The sequence below is a fragment of the Lissotriton vulgaris genome, chromosome 6 (assembly GCF_964263255.1).
Source record: "Lissotriton vulgaris chromosome 6, aLisVul1.2, whole genome shotgun sequence".
NCBI classification, from domain to species: domain Eukaryota; kingdom Metazoa; phylum Chordata; class Amphibia; order Caudata; family Salamandridae; genus Lissotriton; species Lissotriton vulgaris.
The window spans coordinates 397,180,171-397,199,789 of record NC_141694.1 but is presented as its reverse complement, the minus strand read 5'-3'; the positions used below and the strand labels follow the sequence as shown (position 1 = coordinate 397,199,789).

Below are 19,619 nucleotides of genomic sequence, written 5' to 3'. Positions count from 1 at the left end.
TGGAGTGGATCATCTTGTTCGTCACCGGAAGAATCCAGAGAGTCCGCCTCCCCCCGTACAGATCCAGGGCCGCCGAAGTCATATGCGGCGTACCACAAGGATCATCACTCAGCAGCACCCTCTTCAACGTCTACATGAGCCCCCTCGCAGCCATCGTACGCCAACACAACCTCAACATCATCTCCTACGCCGACGACACCCAGCTGATCCTCTCCCTCACCAACGACCCAGGAACCGCCAGAACCAACCTACACGAAGGGATGAAAGACGTAGTCGAGTGGATGAGGAACAGCCGCCTGAAACTGAGCTCAGGCAAGACGGAAGTCCTCATCCTTGGATCATCACCCTCCACCTGGGACGACTCCTGGTGGCCCCCTGCCCTGGGCAGCGCACCCAAACCAACGGACCACGCACGCAACCTGGGCTTCATCCTGGACTCCTCCCTCTCGATGACCAGACAAGTCAACGCCGTCTCATCATCATCCTTCAACATCCTACGCATGCTCCGAAAGATCTTCCGATGGCTCGCCACTGAAACCAGGAAGACGGTCACCAGCCGACTGGACTACGGAAACACCCTCTATACCGGAACCACACCCAAACTCCAGAAAAGACTCTAAAACATCCAGAACGCCTCCGCACGACTCATCTTGGACATCCCCCGACACAGCCACATCTCCGGACACCTGAGAGACCTTCACTGGCTCCCCGTCAGCAAGAGAATCACGTTCCAACTCCTCACCCACGCACACAAGGCCCTCCACGACCTGGGCCCCAGGTACCTCAACAACCGCCTGACCTTCTACACTCCCACCCGCCAGCTACGATCGACCAGCCACGCCCTCGCCGTCGTGCCACGCATCCGAAGATCCATCATGGGAGGAAGATCCTTCTCCTACCTGGCAGCCAAGACTTGGAACTCCCTCCCCATCCACCTCCGCCTGACCCAAGACCACCTCTGCTTCAGGAAGCAACTCAAGACATTGCTGTTCGAGCAGTAGCGGATCCCCCTCCCCCAAGCGCCTTGAGACCCTCTGGGTGAGTAGCGCGCTTTACAAATATCCTGATTGATTGATTGATTGATTGCCTGCATGCTCGGGATGTGTAGCGCGCGAAGTTACCCATGAGGTTTGTCCCGCCCGCTCGCGTGCCCTTATTTCCGGTCACTACTAACGTGTTCGCGAGTTATTCTGTGCCAGATTGCAGTTTCTGCGTGTTCGGCAACTCGATCTTACCGACAAGCATCCTCGCGCACGCGAAAATGCTATTGAGCGCGCGAGAACTACGCTACGCAGCAGTTTGCGGAGTATTCAACAACTTTGCGTTCTCCGCGGAGCGCGGAGTTGCCGAAACTCCGCAAACTCCGCGAACGGAGCATAGTTCTTCGCCCAGGGTTAACGTCTACCCAGAGTCACCAAGTCATTGCCCCCCAGGTGGACTATGACTACAGATGGCGGTGACCTCTGCCGCCCTAAGAGACCCTCAACAAAAGATTCGAATTGGTCAATACAGAGCCCGCCCCTTCCGTGGAAGGCCCTCTGTACCCGTATTCCCCAGCTGTGCGAGTCGCGTCACCTGCTTTGAATACGTCCCCAGCCCGCCTCACGTATGAGTGGCCCACGACCCACACCACTCTCTCCTCAGACGGTGATCCAAGACCGCTGGTCTCCAGGCACTGGGTCAACTGTAAATTCCGCCCCGCATGACATGCTCGCGAAACTGTAATTCAAACAAAAGACATGAAGCGTGACTGCATGTCCCTGACTTTACAACATGTGCAATCGCACATACCTTTTGAAGCAATTCGAGGACCATCGTCCCAATTGTTTCACTTCCTCTGCACCCTGACCCCTGGCTGTAGCCTCAGTAGCAGCCCCTATCCTAAAGGAGTGGGTCCCAAAATCGCACAGGTCCATGCCCACGGCAGCGATTGTCAGTGCTAGCACCCTCTGGAACTGAAATGTCGTCAGTGGGGTGCCATCGTTGTGCCTCAGCAAACTCCCCCCCATGTATCCGCCCTTAGTGCCAAGTATTCTTCTATACACATTAGCGGGCACGTGGGGGACCCTCGCACGCGCTGCACAACAACACTGTTTCCCGTAGCTCCCTGGTCAGTCTTGGACCTCGCTATCGTGACTACCATTGAATCACCCCTAATCAGGATGTGATCCCTGCACAAGCCTCCCTCCACATCTTTCTTATTCCTTGCGACCAGTTCGCTCACCCGCATAGCCCCATGGAACGCTAATGCGAAAGCTGCCCGGAACAGAACTGCTTCGAATTGGGAGGAGCATGTCTCGACTAGTTTCACTATGAGTAGGGCCAGCCTTTCTAAGCCAATCGGGCGCCTCTCATCCTGCTTGCGACCCTCGAGGCGCTGCCAGCTGCGAAGGGCTTTTTTCGCCAAAAAGGAACCTGTTGGGTCCCTGATGCCATGCACCTGCGCCATGACTGAAATGGCCGCCCTGTGCCTGTTGGCCGTTGCCACTGATCGGCCTTCTCTGTGCAGTGCTACCAGGAACCCTAGGAAGGATTCTTCCTGACCCCAGTTCTGATTCCCTGCCGGACCCAAAAACGCACAATAGGAATGAAACGCTCCTTCGTATGCCTTCCTCGTCCTGGGGGCTAAGCTCGCTGCCACAAGGTCTTGTAATCCGGGGCACCGATTAGCCAGAGTGCTTCGGGGAATGGTGCTGCCGCTAGGTCCGCTGTAGGTAGATAACCCCTGAACGCCTGCATATGTGAACGAGAGAGTGCATCAGCCGCATGATTCAGTACACCCGGCACATGTTTCGCCCTGAACTGTACATTCAGTCTCATGCAAAGCAGCACAATTTCCTTCAACAATCTCAGGATCCATTTGCAGCGTGCTGCCTGATTGTTAATGCATTCGACAACAGTCATATTATCAGACCAAAATACCACAGAGCGGTCTCTGAACTCGTCTGGCCATGCCATCAGAGCAACCAAAATAGGGAATAGCTCCAGGAACCCAATGTTACCTGTGAGACCACAGGAGTGCCACCATGCCGGCCATGTTTGCGCCGACAATCGATTGCCAAAGATGGCGCCAAACCCCACGCTCCCCGCTGAGTCAGTCCACAAGCCCAGCTCGCCCGATGACGCTGGCGGCTTGTTCCACACTACTCGACCGTTGAAGTCCGCCAGAAATGCCAACCAAATACGCATATCCTGGTGGACCTCTGCCGACAGTCTCGTGCGGTGGTGTCCTTCCTTGAGACCAACCATAGCTTGTGCGATAGAGCGTGAAAAGGGGCGGGCCATTGGTATCACTCTCAAGGCAAAGTTAAGCTGACCCACTGTTTGCTGTAACTGGTGCAGGGTCACTTTCTCCTTACAAAGGCAAAGTTCCACGGAAGCCCTAAATTTATCTACTTTATCGGCAGGCAAACAGAAGCATCCCTCCACAGAATCGAGCTCAATTCCCAGAAACTCGAGTGAAGTAGCTGGTCCAACCGTCTTACCTGGTGCCAATGGCACTCCAAACTCCCTCATGAGGATGCAAAAATCTTGTAGCACCTGCGCACATTCCGAGTCGCCGGCTGCTCACAAAAACAGAAAGTCATCTAGATAATGCATAACATGCCTATGCCCTGTAGCCTCGGTAAATGCCCACTCTAAAAAACAGCTGAATTTCTCGAAATAGGCACAAGAAATGGAGCAACCCATCGGCATGCATTCATCCATGTAGTAACTACCCTGGAATGCAAATCCTAGCAAACGCTGATCCTGTGGGTGTACCGGGAGCAACCGGAACGCTGATTCGATATCTGATTTCGCCATCAGCGCCCCGGGGCCCAGGCGATTTAACATGGTGACGGCATCATCGAATGATGCGTACCGCACCGAACAAACTTCTGGGTCAATAGCATCGTTTACCGAGAAACCCCTTGGAGCAGACAGATTATGGATCAGTCTAAACTCACCCGGGTCCTTCTTGGGGACCACCCCTAATGGGGAACAGATGAAACCTGCCACTGGCGGGCAATGAAAAGGCCCCGCCACTCGGCCGAGGCTTACTTCCTTAGCAAGTTTTCTTTCCACCACACTAGCATTCTGTTGCGCTGATAACTGGTTTTTACAAAAAGGTTCCCCATGAAAATCCCCCGCCGGAATGTGGAAGCCATATAAGAATCCCTTCCTCAACACCCCAGCAGAGACATAATCAGGGTATTTGTTCAACCACGGAGTCATAGCCATGAGATCAACGGGAGTAGGCAGTTGTACACAATGATCGACCTCAGTCCTGCTTGGACCCTCCTTTACCTCCCGACCCACTATTCTTCGATCTGCATGAACTCTCCGGGTGTGAGGAATTCCCACAACCCGCACACACATGCTTGAACCTACATGTACCTTGTGGTCTGTTACAGTTGCCTCTATTGAAGCCCCAACAGACCCCCCGCTTTCCACCATTCCCGCCGGTTTTCGGCTGGTGATCACTCCCGGTGCCCGCTCGAAAGGGCACCGCGGGTTTTTGGCGGGAAACCCCCGAACTATTCCCGCCTGGCGAGGATGTCCCTGCCGACCCAGGCAGGAGCTGCTTATGCCAGGCAATTGAATCGAGGCAATCCCATGTCAGAGAGGAATCATACTCTTTCTCTTTACGAAATTTCATGTCGTAACCTTTCCATTCGTCCCCCTCATACATGTCATAAAAATCCATTATACGTGCCTGATAACAAGACAGTTCGGTCAGTACCTCAGGCTTACGTTCACCAATAATCGCAGTAAACATTGCAAAGGTCTTCGCCCAATTCGTTATTGTCTCTTCCACCCTGAACTCCGCCATGTTGGCACACCAGACGCTCGGGTGCCACAAATCTTTCTGCGTTTTAGCATATTCCATCTCCCGATGGTCAGTCAACAATGAAAACATATTGACATACTTGTCTGCCCATATCAATTCCTTCGTGGCCATCGGGATATGTTGAACCACCCTCTCCCGCCTTGAGGGCAATGAGCCCTCCCCCGCCACTGGCAATGCGAGCTTACCCGGTTCGGTCGTTGTTCCCGCCGTTTTCTCGCGACCAGCTGCCGGTCCTTCCGGTGTCACCTGTGGGGAAACAAGAGGGAGATTCGCCTTCGCGGCATCTCGCGACTGCCGCAACTGTTGGATTAGTAATTTGGCCTCTTCGGCCGTGTCGCCGGGCACCGTAGCACCACCTGCCTTCTTATTAAGCCATGCGGCCAACTGGGTGGCTAATTCAGGAGGCATATCCTCATCAGTAGCGGGCGTAATCACAACCGGAATCGGTTGACCCGCGTCTGGGGATGGTACTGGGTCATCAGCTGGTATGGCAGGGGTGACCGGTGGGACCTCAGGGACAGGAACCTCCCCAGTAGCCGCCCTCCTCTTGACCCGTTTCCCTCTACCCTCGGGGACGACTCCCGGCAATGCCGGGCCTATTACCTTCTTCGGGTTACCAGGCTTGTTCAATGCGGCCAGTTGTTTCTTGACGCCCGCCAAATCACGACCAAGCGCTGGGACTTGTCCGAAGCTTCGTTCCATTCTCGCCATTCTGGTCACCAACATACGAAGCATCTTGTCTGTTTCGGAACCCTTTCCTGCCTTCTTGCCGGACATGGTTTCGATTTATTCAGTCCGAGACGAACAACGCAGATCTGGATCCTTCGCTGCAAAGTCACTGAAAGAAAAACACAAGAATTACAAGTTCTCAAAATTGCCGCTTGTTCCGTCGAGGGCTCACGAGCAACGAGTGGGTGCAGCCTTCAGAGCACAGGAACAAGAGGACGCTTCTTCGGATTCCCGCTCTCTTTATTCTTCTTCGGGAGGGCGTGCACCCTCCTCCGGTACGCCTACCGGGGCGTGGTCATCGGTGTAAGTGTCTAGGACAACCCCTCTTGGGCGGGAAAAGGCGCGCCCCGGCTACAACGCTTCGGGGATACCAGCCGAGACACGCCCCCCTCCCAAAATGGTTTCCCGGGAGGATCGGGGCACCCAACCATACGTTCGGGGGGGACGAGTGGTCGCCCCTTTCCAAAAGAGTAGTGCGAGCAGTGCAAGGCGACCCACTCCTCTGCTCGCGGAATTCAGTGTAGTTTGGCAGAGTTTTTTTGTCACTTTGCTGAGTTTCTAGTTGTGGAACTCCACCCAGACTTAATTATTTTCTCTCCTGGCTCAATACTAAGTGGTACAACTGAAAAAATGCAAAAAACGTTGAAACACACCCTTTTATCGTTTACTCAAATACATTTTTCTTAAAACCGCATATTTTCCTTCAGTGTGTATGTAGGAAGTTTTGCATACATGTTGAAGATCATAAAATTGTTCAATGAGTGGTCTTTATTGTTCTCACCTAAAAATAGGTTTAGGGGTCTGTTGAAGACCTGTTGTACCCTATATACACTTAAATTGGGTCTTTGTCTGCCCATTGAGCATGAGTCAACTGATTATTTCTCTATCTTGAGAGTATTGTTTGTTTGGGCTTCCAAGTTCATACGGGAAGTGACATTACTTCCTGTTCTTTCCACACTAACATGCACTGAGACTTTCCTTGAGATGCTCTGACTGCCACCAGTGAGTAATGTGTTTCAAGAGGGATACTTTTCCTGCAGTGACGTCTAGAATTGCGAAACATGATGAAAACCTGTCCATTCACGATTGCGGGCACCTACCGGGCCAATCGCTGGGGATAGATTGCTGTGCAACTCATATACCTGTTTTCCTGGAGGTGATTGTTTAAGGCACATGGTCTGACTAGGACTGGCATCTGCCCAGGTATACTGCATCAAAACTCAGAGGGCAGGTGTCAGCCCGTAGCTCAAGAAATAGTCAGTATTCAATCCTGCACACTTTCAAACTCAGTCAAGAGTCAGATTGTAACTGTTATTGTCACTTTCAACGATTTTAAATGTTATACAGGCGGTTTCATTCTGTACCATAACATTGATGTGAATACTAAGACGAAGCAGGATGAGGGTGTCCGTCTTCATTCTGATTCTTCTGCTTGGGGGAGTAGCCGGCTGATCAGAGGTCCGCTTCTTGAAGTGATTCACTGACCCAATCTCCATATTGTCTAATTCCCAAAACAATTACTTTGTAACAGAAGAAGATTACAAAAAATCCTGTCACAACGAACATATGCAGGGTAGTGAAAGAGCAGTCAGCACCAGAGCATCGCTTTTTGCAGAGAATGTTCTAAGTACTCAGAAACCCCGACCCAAATTAAGCATTGCTCATAGAGAAATATTTAACATTTAATGTACAAATATTACTTTTAAAGCAGGTGTTGCTTATGTTTTTGGATGATTAGATACGCTTCTATGAAAGAATATGGTTTAATAATAAACCAGTATATTTGCTTAATTTAATTAGCAAGTACACATATAACGTATTAAGAATAACTTCATAGAAAACATTTCTTGACATATTGTTAAATTAAATGAGATTGTCTTGAACTGCATACTTGGAGTGCATAAGTGTAGTTAATATTCGGAATCCCAGCGTTGTGTTAAAAAAAGGTGCCCATGTAATAAGGATGAGCGTGAGGAACTTGGTTTACATAATAATTTTTAGCGTCATATGCTCAGCAGTATTTAAATCTTATAAGATCTGATGCAAGATTATTAGTATTGGAGAGAACTGAGAATTGCATACACTTAATGTTAGAACTTAGTATTCTGCACGTTGTCAAAAAACGTGCTTGTTCATTTAATGTTCTGTCTGTGCTGATTTTCACACTTTATAACTTTCCAGAAAACAGCCATTTGGTTTACCGATTGCTGATTTATCAGAAGGCCTGCGTGATTTTTATTAGTGCATTATGGAACTAAACAACCATCAAGCTATTTGAAGAGCACTTCACAAATAAATTGTAGCTTCCTTTTTATTCTGTTTCGTGTGCTAAACGTTTCAGGATTGCGACTGCCAAAGTTACTATGCAAAAATATATTTTTTTAACATATGGAGAAGTAGCTTAAAATCACCCCGAGCAAGCACCAGCATAAAATAATGCCGTTACTGGAGTTCTGTGGCTGGTGCTACATCACGTTTCGCTGTTCCAACCCTTGTTTTCACAGTATGTTTTATTAATAATAAAGCAACTCATTAAAAAGATATGACAAAACCGTTCATCAAGAACTGATTTCCTATACCTGTGAGCATGAGGTACATTTTTGAGGGTTGATAAAATACACAATTTAAGTCAAAAGATATAAAAGAAAAAGAGAAGTATTTACACTTAATCTTTGAGACTAAATTAGAGTAAAACAGCAAATCCAACATTGTCTGATGGTTTGTATAGTGCACTACCCCATTTGAAAATATGTGACTTTCTTTTATGCGTTTATTTATTAAAGATGTTAACTGTATGAACGCCATTTTCAGGTAGCTTGGATTTCTTCCAGGTATCCCTAACACATCCCTCACAACATTGTATAATGGTCAAGTTTCCTTCGGAACCTTGCTTAAGCTTCATTTATGTCTTTTCCTTTAGGCAGAAGTCATTTGTGTCTTTTCCTTTAGGCAGCAGCCTTTTGTGTTACTCTTGCCCTGATGATGACCTCGAGTTATGGCGATTGAAACACCGTCAACATGTACCTTATAAAATTGGAACTTGAATTATGACAGGATCCAGCAAATTGTCTTTATATTCAAACAATCCATGCATAATATCTTCCCAACTTGTTTCCAATACACTGTTGTACTTTTACTTTTCTCTTTCTTCACATGTGCTATTTAAATATTTCTTTCATGAGTACAATGTGTTCACCTTGCACTTAGTACACATTCCTAAAAGCATGGTTGATGCTGCATTTATAAACCATAATTCATACTTGTGTGCCTTGTTGACAATATAGTTGCATCTAATCAAAAAAATTATTACCTCTTTTTTTTGTTTCTTGTCTAATGAATTTACGTATTAAATAGTACCCCTCTATGACTCCAATTGAGACATTGTTTTATTATACTATATTTACCCAAGTCAAAACTCGGGCTATGGGTTTCTCCTGTGGTTCTTAATTCTGAATTCTTTGGGGCACTTAATTATTTTGCATTTTCAATTTTTGTGGTATGTCAGAGAAGGCAGGGGCAAAGCCTACCTTCTGCAATGTGTTAACGGAGCTGGCAGAAGAATACCCTTAAAATATCTTCCCTTAAATCTCCCACTGGGTGAAATCAATGACCCCAGGAGAGGTTTCAGCTGGATTAAAGATCTCATGGTGCTTGGGTTTTGCCCAAAAGTTCTGAATGCGGGGATCACTGTTGGTGAGTACTAAGGCTGTTTTCCAGCATATATAAAAAGAGAAGAGCATCATGCACTCAGCGTATTGAAAATTACAAAGATAACAATGAACCAATACATGTTCTAATTTAGGACAATTAAATGCTTTATTGAAAAGCACAGTGTTAACCATGAGTTATTGTACGCCCTAATTAATGGTATTGTAAGATGATAGCATCCTCAGGGACGTTAATGGTGGTGCATTAGTATATTGTGACATAACTCTGCTTCTATTACTTTGGTGAAACCATGACAAAGCCAGTAGGCCTGCCATTTATTAAATACACTATATTTTGGACTTCACCCTTTCTGCAGGGGTATCCCCAAACTTGTTATGTCTTCTCCTGCCTATTGTTTTGACATCTTTTTGTTGACTTAAGGGCTCTGGGGACTTTACCACTGTTAATCAGTGCTAACGTGTGTGCTCTCTCCTCTAAATATGGTATGATTGGTTTACACCTTTTTGGCATAGTTGATTTGTTGGACTTGGGCCTTTTGGCAGGTTCACCCCGAAACTTTTTGCATTTTCCTAGCCTGTTTCTGTAACCTGGTGTTAGTGATTTAAGGCCTCTGCGCACTTTTTCACTGTGGTCCAGTGTAAAGTCCGTGCGCTCTCTGTGTATGTGTGGTGAGCGTGGCCTGCCCTCCCATAGGAATGCATGGGAATATGTGTATCCATGGTAGATCCTGATGTGTGGGGAGTGCAGGGTCGAGTTTGGTATGTGCGAACTCGCAAGATTAAATGCTGCGCGATGATGTGCGCAGATTTAATGTGTCTAGTGTGGAAGTGCTAGTCTGGCTATTGATTGGCCGGAGCTGGCTGGTGTGCCTGGCTCCAGGAGTCAGGATGGGTCTGCCCGGTGGTGAATGGGGAGATCTGCATGTTGATAGATGAAGCTCAGCTGCCTTAAACTGAACTCAGACAAGACGGAGGTCCTCATCCTCGGACAATCCCCTTCAGCCTGGGAAGACTCCTGGTGGCCCACGGCGCTGGGCAGCGCACCAACCCCCTCGGGCCAGGCACGCAAACTCGGATTCATCCCGGACCCCCTCCTTACGATGACCAAGCAAGTCAACGCCATCTCGTCATCATGCTTCAACATCCTACGCATGCTTTATAAGATCTTCCGGTGGATCCCCGCCGAAACTAGAAAGACGGTCACCCATGCCGTCGTCACTAGTCGACTGGATTACACCAACAACCTATAGGCAGGAACTACCACCAAACTCCAGAAACGACTACAATGCATCCAGAATGCCTCTGCACGCTTCATCCTCGACATTCCACTCCACAGTCGCATATCCGCCCACCTGAAACACCTGCACTGGCTCCCCATCAACAATAGGATCACCTTCAGGCATCTCACCCATGCACACAAAGCACCCCACAACAGGGGCCCCAAATACCTCAACAGCCCCCTCTCGTTCTACAGGCCCGCCCGTCAGCTCCGCTCAGCCAGCCTCGCCCTCGCCATAGTCCCACGGATCCGCAGAACCACCGCCGGAGGAAGATCGTTCTCCTACTTGGCGGCCAAGACATGGAACTCCCTCCCCACACACCTCAGAACTACCCAGGGCCACCTCGCCTTCAGGAAGAGCATCAAGACCTGGCTCTTCAAGCAGCAGTGCCCCCCCCCCTCCTCCAGCGCCTTGAGACCCCCACGGGTGAGTAGCGCGCTCTACAAATGACATGATTGATTGGTGGGAGGGAGGAGTGCCCCTGGGACCTGAATAGGGCTGGGCCTTCCCTCCACCAAGCTGGCTCCACCCCCTGTGGTGTGTCTGATGTCCCTGACCCATCCTGTAAATAGGCAGAGGGGCTGAGCAAAACAAAGTGCTCAAGAACCAGTTGCATCTGGTTCGCCCCTTGCCTGCACCTTTGGAAACAAAGGAAATGGTGTATAAAAGAGGGGCTGTGACCCCATGAAAAGGTTCTTGTTCTCTTTTGGAATCCAGAAAGAGGAGGGGGGGGCTTGCTGCTGGTGGGGCCCAGGATGGACGGCCATGGGGGCTGCCTCCGTGCTGAAGTGCCCTGTGTGCTGGCCCCTGGGCCCTACATTCTCCCCCTGATGCCTAAAGGACTTACTTGGAGCTCGTAGCACCCTGGGAGCGTTCTGCTTAATTTCTCTTTCAGGAAGGACTTTGCACTTTGTAGCTGACGAGGACCATGGGCCGCGCCATGAAATGCTGCACTTTGCCCTGAAGAGATGCTCCCACTTTGGAGATGCCCCTGGGATGCCGCAATCGGGCGGGTGCCTACACTGCTGATTTGTTCGGAGTTTTGAGTGCAGGTGCCCACCCTGCATTATGGCTGCTTTTTCGTTTATTTTAATTCGCAGGAGCCCACTCTGCTTTATAGCCCGATCTTTAGAGGGAGTCTACCCCTCATTTTGCCTTTTTATACTTATTTAAAAAAACGGGTGCCCCCCTTCTTCGGCGGCATAACCGCCAAAGAATCACAGCTGCAGCCCGAGCTGCTTTGTACAATGTTGCCGGGCCGCTGCAAATGCGACCCGGAAGTCAGGCACCCTCGTTAGGACATGAGCGTGGCATTGTGGGGCCTGAGGGAAGTCCCGACAAAGCCGTGCCGTGTTGGTCTCTCGAGGAGGGAGGCATGGAGAATCGGCAGGGCTCCCGTGAGCGAACCGGACTGTTGTGCTGACAGGAGAAACTGCAAAAATAACTTTTGATGGGCAGAATGCAGAACAATGTCATACATTCACCCCAGTACAGAGACCTGTACCTAAATAAATTATCTTTTTGCTCACCATGCCATTCCAGTTTGGACCCATCCATATGCAAATCAGTCTTAACTCTGCGTCCAATGGGAACAGTCCAGCCCGAACTGCCAGGCCAGGTCCTCCCTGGACTGGAAACAAGCTTCCTAGGACCGATTTCGCGTTTTCACCCCTCTTCAGCCAGGATAGCTTGATTCCAGTGGCGTGCAGAACATTGGACTCATGCCTGAGCATACCCGTCCCAATTGGGATGACAAATGCAAAAAATAATATTGATGGACAAAGAGAAACTGCCATTCATGTTAACTGTTTTGCTTTGTTGGCCTACTTTCTGCTCTTGCTGGGCTGAAGGATGGACTATCACTGTGGAACTATTTGGATGAGCTGGCGTGTTGCCTAATACCTGCTTGTGCCCAAGTGTTTTCCAAGGGCTTGTTGGCTCGCCCCTGCATTCCTCAAAAGTCACAGGGCCTTAAAATATGTCTTTGGTAGCAAGCAGGCTCCCATGCCTGCTCTTTTGGTGAAGTCAGCTTTTGCCCAGTTACTGCGATCTCCATTGGTGCCTTATCCTCCAGATTGCGGATCGGGCAATCGTGTAAGCCCATGCTGATTGATCATTGTATTGTGGCAGTAACCTTCCACTGAGACACTCTCCCCTGCTGTATGCTGCTGAATCTTGCTGTGCCACCTGAAGGACTTTAGGCACCTCAACACGTGATGCCGAAGGGGAGGAGAACTAGCTCGGCATGGGACCTAGCGTGGAGAGATCAAAGCAACAACCCCTCTCTCCTACTTGAGGCAGTACTGTGCAGTATCTATGGCCACAGGCCAGTGGGAGCCACTCAAAGCTATCCAGACAGACCCTTGATTACGCATAGCCTTGTGACAAGGGGCAAGGTAGCATTCGGAGGCTCACTCCGGCTGGCCCCACCCCCTGGTTTAGCAGGTATGATGCAAGGACAATGCGAGTCCCACTCCAAAGACCCCCTGACATTGCCTAAAGTGGCACTCCCTGAGTTTGGCCTTGTCATCTCAAAGGTACTAGGGGCCATAGAGGAAATAAAACCGTCCCGGGCTCCTTCGCGGAAGCCGTCTTTTTAATTTTAAGGGCTTTGGACTCACCAGAGTTTGAGGCATTGTTCTTGGCCTGCATTCTGTGGTGAAACCTCCAAGGAGAAACTCAAAGGAGCATGAGACTGCCTCCTGCGACATTTAAAGCAACTGCTTTTTGGGTGATCACAATATGCCGTTTTGCATTGCCTGAAATAACTGAGAATGTACCTCTGTAAGACTTTACAGAAATCCCCATGTAACATTTAATAGGTTCTCCTGTGCTCCACGTTTCTTTTCTCGAATGCAATTGTTGCAAGTTGGCTCACAGAAATTACTGTGTAAAGTGAGCTATGTTTTCCCTGCAATTTATGTGATTTACCCTAACATTCTGCATTATTTGCAGTATTTATTGATGCATGTCGTTGTTGGTCTTCTTTTGCTATGTACAATATAGTACCTATTTCATATAAGCCCGTGTGGAGTCTCTTTTGTGGTATATTCATTGTGTTACTGTGAGAGTGTAATTGACAAATGCTTTACACATTGCCTCTGATAATAAGCCTGCCTGCTCTGCTCTGCACCAAGTACCAGAGGGTGAACACAGGTCATCTTCGTGTGTATCTGACTTGCCTGAGTAAGCCATGGATTGCTCTGCCTCTCTGCCCTGAGAGAGTTAAATGCCACAACTGGGTCCTTGATTACAGGAGACAGGACTTCGCAGACTTATTACTTGTGAAGGACTTAAATCCTTCTCAACTAGTAACTCACTTTTTACAAGTTGTTTATATTTTGGTGTGCAAAATAAACTTGCAAAAAGCCATGCCCCTGTGTGTTCTGGAAATTGTCATCACTAGTCTGTATTAGCAGTTATTCCTCTTGGAAAACTTCTGTATTATTAATGTGAGTTTCAAAAAATGACAGCAACTGACTTCGTGAATAACATTGTACTGTGTTGCTTTATTTGAATGTGTTTTAAAGCATAAGCATGTCAGCTACGGGAATGTCCGCGCCTATTCATAATCGACTTTATTAACTGTTAATGCCGTTTCAAGTATAGATGCTGAAAAGACAATATCCAAGAACAATACGAGTTCATTCTATACAAGATAGTAAATTGGATCATTGTCTTCTGTGCTCTTTTTTCTTGAGAGAATTGTTTGATAATTATTTCCAAGGGAAATCAAGTTTCGTGTCTGAAAACATACGATCAAAAAATATTTTTTATTCTAAAACATACTGTTATGTTAAGCTTAACCTATGTTCTTTCTTTATTTCCACCTCCCCCTATGTTGTGACAGCTGCGTGTGGAGGGAATCTGACAGGCCCAGCGGGTGTTATTTTATCACCTAACTTTCCACAACCCTATCCTGCTGGGAAAGAATGCGACTGGAGAATAAACGTGAACCCAGACTTTGTCATTGCCTTGATATTCAAAAGGTACAAGTTCCAAAGGAACAGCACAATTTAGCTGGTTTTTAAATGTCAAATTCAAGAATTGCTTCATATATCACTTCATTGTGCTCTTAATTACATTTCCTAGCTGAACCCCGGAGCATGTAGCTAATGCCTTCTCCACCAGTGTTGCCAAGTCCAAGAAAATACATTACATAGCTTTTACATCAGGTTTTTTTTATGTCACTTGTTTTTTACACTGAGTATCAGAAAGAAGTGAAAGTTGTCAAATGTGGTTTCCGAAAAAAGTTTGAAAAGATGGATATTACATTTTTTTTAGCAAAGCGATTAATGTATTTTGTTTATGCCAGCAACACCCATCATGGCATCATTGAAATATAATTCAAGGTAAACTTTACACGCTCACATTGTCTCAGTATATCGTCTGTTACAGAGTAAAGCAGAGTCAGGTTACTTGCCATTTTAAGTCTACAATTGACGAGAACAAATTGTTATTCCAACCCGAAACAACCTTTCTACATCAGAGAGGACGTACCCAACATATTAGCACAATAGGAATAAACACGACAGTTCCAATGTGTTGTCCATTCATTCACCTCTACAGGGGGCATATTATCAAGGGGGTTTATCTCTGCTTTTTTGGCTTTAAAAGCCAAGAAAGCTGAGATAAAATTATCTCCATATTACCTAGCTGTCGCTAACACCAGTTAGCGACAGCTAGTAGGAGATAGCGACCATCTTGGGCCCCACTTTGCATGTCAGTGATATTTATCACTAATGACATGCAAAGTGGGCGTGCCAAGATGTTAGCCACTGGAAACAGTCGCTAACATCGCTATCTCCTATTACCAACTTTTGGAGATATTCGCGCTAAGCGCGAATATCTCCAAAAGCTAACACCTGCCCTGAGCAGTTCTTAGCCATGTTATCCAATGGGAGGTGGATAACATGGCTAAGAGCATTAGCTCGCTAATGCATGAATATCGCTGACTTTTCAGCGATATTCATGCATTGCGGCCGATTTTTATCGCATTTGTGATAAACCTTGGTAATACCAAGGTTTATCTTTGATAAAAATCGCCGCAGCTTAGCGGAAATTTTTTGTCTCTAACCAAGCAATAGCGATAATTATCGCTATTGCTTGGTAATATGCCCCCACATTTGTACTTTTTGGAACAATCTCATAACATAATAATTATTTTATTGACGCCTGCGGATGCAAGTCAGTAATCCTTATTTCTATTTCGGATAGTGCACTGCTGACTTGACCTCATTAGCAAGTGAGTTTGATAGAGTATAATGACCTGTTTGTAACATTTGACAACCATATGAAATATCGAACTGAAGTTGTAAAAATCATCACATGATCTTGTTAGTTGTGTTATGGATATATATTCTGTTTTTCTTGAAATATGTCCGGGTTAATAAATCGCTCAAAGGTGTGCATATTGCCACGAAATATGTTTTGTTTATCAATTAGAAATTAATAAATGCCTTGGGTTGGCACGATGATTTCTTTAGAAGAGTTACAAAAAAACACTCAATCCCGCCTAGTTTAGATTTCAGAGTATGTTTCTGTTGTATAGCTTATTCACAAGGTGCCATTTCCATCTCTTGCCAAGGTCCTAACTACACAATATAAGACACTAAGGTCCTGATTATCAGTTGGTCAGTATTGGAACGTGGATGATTAGTAAAGCCACCAATAACATTGAGGGCTCTGTACTGGTCTTAATAAATTATTCCTATGCTCAACCATTGGTAGCTTGGCTGTGAGCAGGCAGGCTTAACTTAGGGGACAGGTATCTAAAGTATTTAAAAACACTAAGGAAATAGTTAAGACACACCACAGAATAAATTCCCATACCATTGTATAAAAATAGGAAACATTTTTACCTTTAAAATGACACCAAAACAGCAAACATTTAATGTAGAGAACCGAAGATATGAATTCTTAAAGATTTAGAACGATATAGCACTTGGAGATCTATAGCGCCACCTTGGGACATAAGGTTGCGCTTGAAGAGACAATGTCAAAGTTTCAGGCCGACCGCAATAGAGCCCTGCTCAGATGCCCCTCGCGGTAGGCCTCGGTCAAGATTTAACCTCCTGACTTTGAAACGTTTCTGGAGCTTTTTCTGCAGGGATCCCTCCATGCTCTTCACCAGTCCTGCTTTGGTGATGGCTTGCAGGCTTTCTTTCGGGGAGCTTGCAGTCAAATTCTGGAAGTTGGAACTCCAGAGCTTTTCAGAGGTATGAACCAGCAGGCCAAATGGGCTAGCGGTTGAAGGTGGCAGCTTGGCTCTTGTTGAGTCAGACCCCTTATGTTTTTTTTTTCAAAGTTGCTTCAAACTACTCCAAACTTCCAGACCTTTTTCTGATAGTTCCTCTTGAGGGTGCAAACTGTGCAAAACACAATTCAAGGGTTTGGAATCTCCAAGATGGTCCTTGAAAGGTTGGGACCACAATTCCAAAATGCACCTAGACAAAACCCTTACAAATCCATTAGACACACTCCAGGCATGTGATGGTACAGGTGAGCTCTGTTAACCTGTAGCTTGAAGGGAGCCCACTCTTTATTTATCTTGAAGAAAGATACACCCAAAGGGCTGTAGTTCCAGACAATGTAGCAGGCTCAGTCAGTCAGAATGTAGGGCCTATGGTGCATATCAAATTTCCAGCTTGGAAAGCCTTCTTCTTCTTTTAGTTTCATGCAGTAGAACTGAGAGGCTCCGCACTGCTCATGTATTTATTCAGTGATCTCTTGGGTCAAGCAGGAGAGCACTCCTGTCCAATGAGATGCAGAAGAACACCACAGGGCATGACCACTTCCTTCGGAGTGTGCCATAATCTTGTCCTAGTAATCACTATTCCTCCAAAATTCAGTATGGACGAAATCCCAGAGGAGGACCAAGAGCTAAGTTGGTCAAGCCAACCTCCAGTATGGCTCATTTACATAGCTCTCCTCCCCCTACCAGCTGCAAATTCCTGCCTCAAGCCTGCCATCTGGTAGGGTCAGAGGGCTGGGGTGTTAGATGGACCTGGGATGCACAGCCTGTCCTATTCCTCCTTTTAAACTCAAGCTTGACGACCCCTTCCACCTGCTCTGGCATTCTTGTGTAGCAGAGCTCTCTTAACATATCGCCTCTCTCTGGGTCAGCCACTTAGGCTAGGGTAGGATACAGTTTATAGAGCGCTACAATGCCGAGGCATCTTGGTGCTAGAGTGAGACAAAAGAGGGACTACAAACAACTATGTTAGCCGTTTTATGCCCCAGGGAACATCCAAGTTTTTAACAGTTTTCTGAAGTCTCACGATGGTAGGCAGTTGGTTCCATAGCCTGACTGCACTGTGCAATAGACTTTTACCTCCCCATCAGGCTCTACTGACTTTGAAGGTACAGATTCGACCCGTGTTTGAGGACCTGAGGCTTCTCGTAGGAATGTACCAATGGAAAAGTTTACTGAGGTCGGCTGCCCTTCTGCCATATAGTGCCTTGTGAACCAAGCATAAATCCTTGAATTCCATACGCTGCTGTATTGGAAGCCAATGCAGCGATCTAATAGCAGCGGAAGTAGAGTGGCCTTTTGTTATATTCAGTAATATCCGAGCAGCAGCATTTCGTATAGACCACAATTTAGCCTTATGTGCCTTATCAATGCCTATAAATAGTGTATTGCAGTAATCTTGGCATGATAGAACTAGGACCACTACCACTGTTTTGCTTAGGTCCTGTAGAATAAAAGGGAACACCTTCCGAAGAAGCTTCAGTATGAAAAAACAGGTGGAGGTTACATGGTTTATCTGGGCCGGAAAGCTAAGTTGGTCATCAAAAAAGATCACCAAATTCTTAACTTTAGCCGATGGTGCCGGCCATTCGCCAGCCTCTATCGGCCACTAAGTGTGGTTCGATATGGACAGACCATTGCCAAGCTCCATCACCTCCGTCTTATCTGTGTTGATTTTAAGATAGTTGCTGCTCATCCAGCTCATGATGAGAGTCAGACAAGCATGGAAACTAGCTGCGACAGACTCAGACTGCATAGATACAGAGATGATCATTTGTGAGTCGTCCGCGTAAGACACAAATGAGAATACATGCTGTGTGATGAGACTTATGACTTCATCAAAGCAGCCAGGTTGATCCTGTTAACTCCGACCAATCAGGGAAGAGAGCAGGAAGGCTGAATTTTGGCTTACAGACAAGAAACCCTTATAACTTATTTTCTGTATAACTTAGGATACATTTACAGTAGCATATTGTTGTATGTATCAATACCATTCTCCTAAGCCCTAGAATTAGATTTTTTAATTGCTAGCAATAGTTATGTATTCATAAACTATGGTCATGTTATCCTATGTGGCCGGGGATCTACAATGGGTAAAATGAAACTTGTGATTCCTCCAATACCAGAGCTTTTAAAACATCTTTTATAAGGACCCAGCTTATATGTAATTGACCCCCACGCCTAGGACACCTAAGGGAGACTTCAGGGACCTGACTATCCAAATATAGTGCAGATCCTCACTCCACAGTGCACCTAGCACAAAATTAGATTTTTAGAAGCACTGAATTAGATTTGGGGAACGGGTATGCGCAATTTCTCCAGCCACTGGTCATATAAAATCTCTTTTATAAGGGCTCTCCTTATTAGTACATGAACCCTCATTCCAGCGACATCTTGGGGACACCCTGTGGGTACCTATATGCCAATTGCTGGAAATGGCCGTTTTTGCAGGGTTATCCCCAAACTTTTTGCTTCTTCCTCCTTCATTTTTCCTGACCTGTGGTTGTTGGCTATAGGACTCTGGGCACTTTACCACTGCTGATCAGTGCTAAAGTGCGTATGCTCTCTGTGTAAATTGTTATTGTGATTGGTTATCCATGATTGGCATATTTGTCTCACCATAAGTTTCCTAGTAAAGTGCACTGAATGTGCCAGGGCTGATAATTTAAATGCTACCAGTGAGCTTGCAGCACAGATTGTGCCACCCACATGAATTGCACTAAAATGAGGTGTCAGGCCTGCAACCGCAGTGCCTTCACGCAGTTTGTTAACTGCCATGTTGACCTGGCCAGTGCACCCACTAGCCAGGTCTTACCCTTCCCTTCTCTTACACATAGGACGCCCCTATGGTAGGCCCA

The 19,619-nt window shown here is 46.9% G+C and overlaps 1 protein-coding gene across 1 annotated transcript in view; it reads left to right on the top strand.

Moving 5' to 3' along the window:
• Positions 1–19,619, top strand: part of CSMD1 (CUB and Sushi multiple domains 1) — a 3,932,590-nt gene that overhangs the window by 2,437,353 nt on the left and 1,475,618 nt on the right. Inside the window, exon 28 of the mRNA XM_086925641.1 lies at positions 14,359–14,497. Coding sequence (XP_086781767.1) covers positions 14,359–14,497 — 139 coding nt within the window. The remainder of the gene's footprint in view (positions 1–14,358; positions 14,498–19,619) is intronic.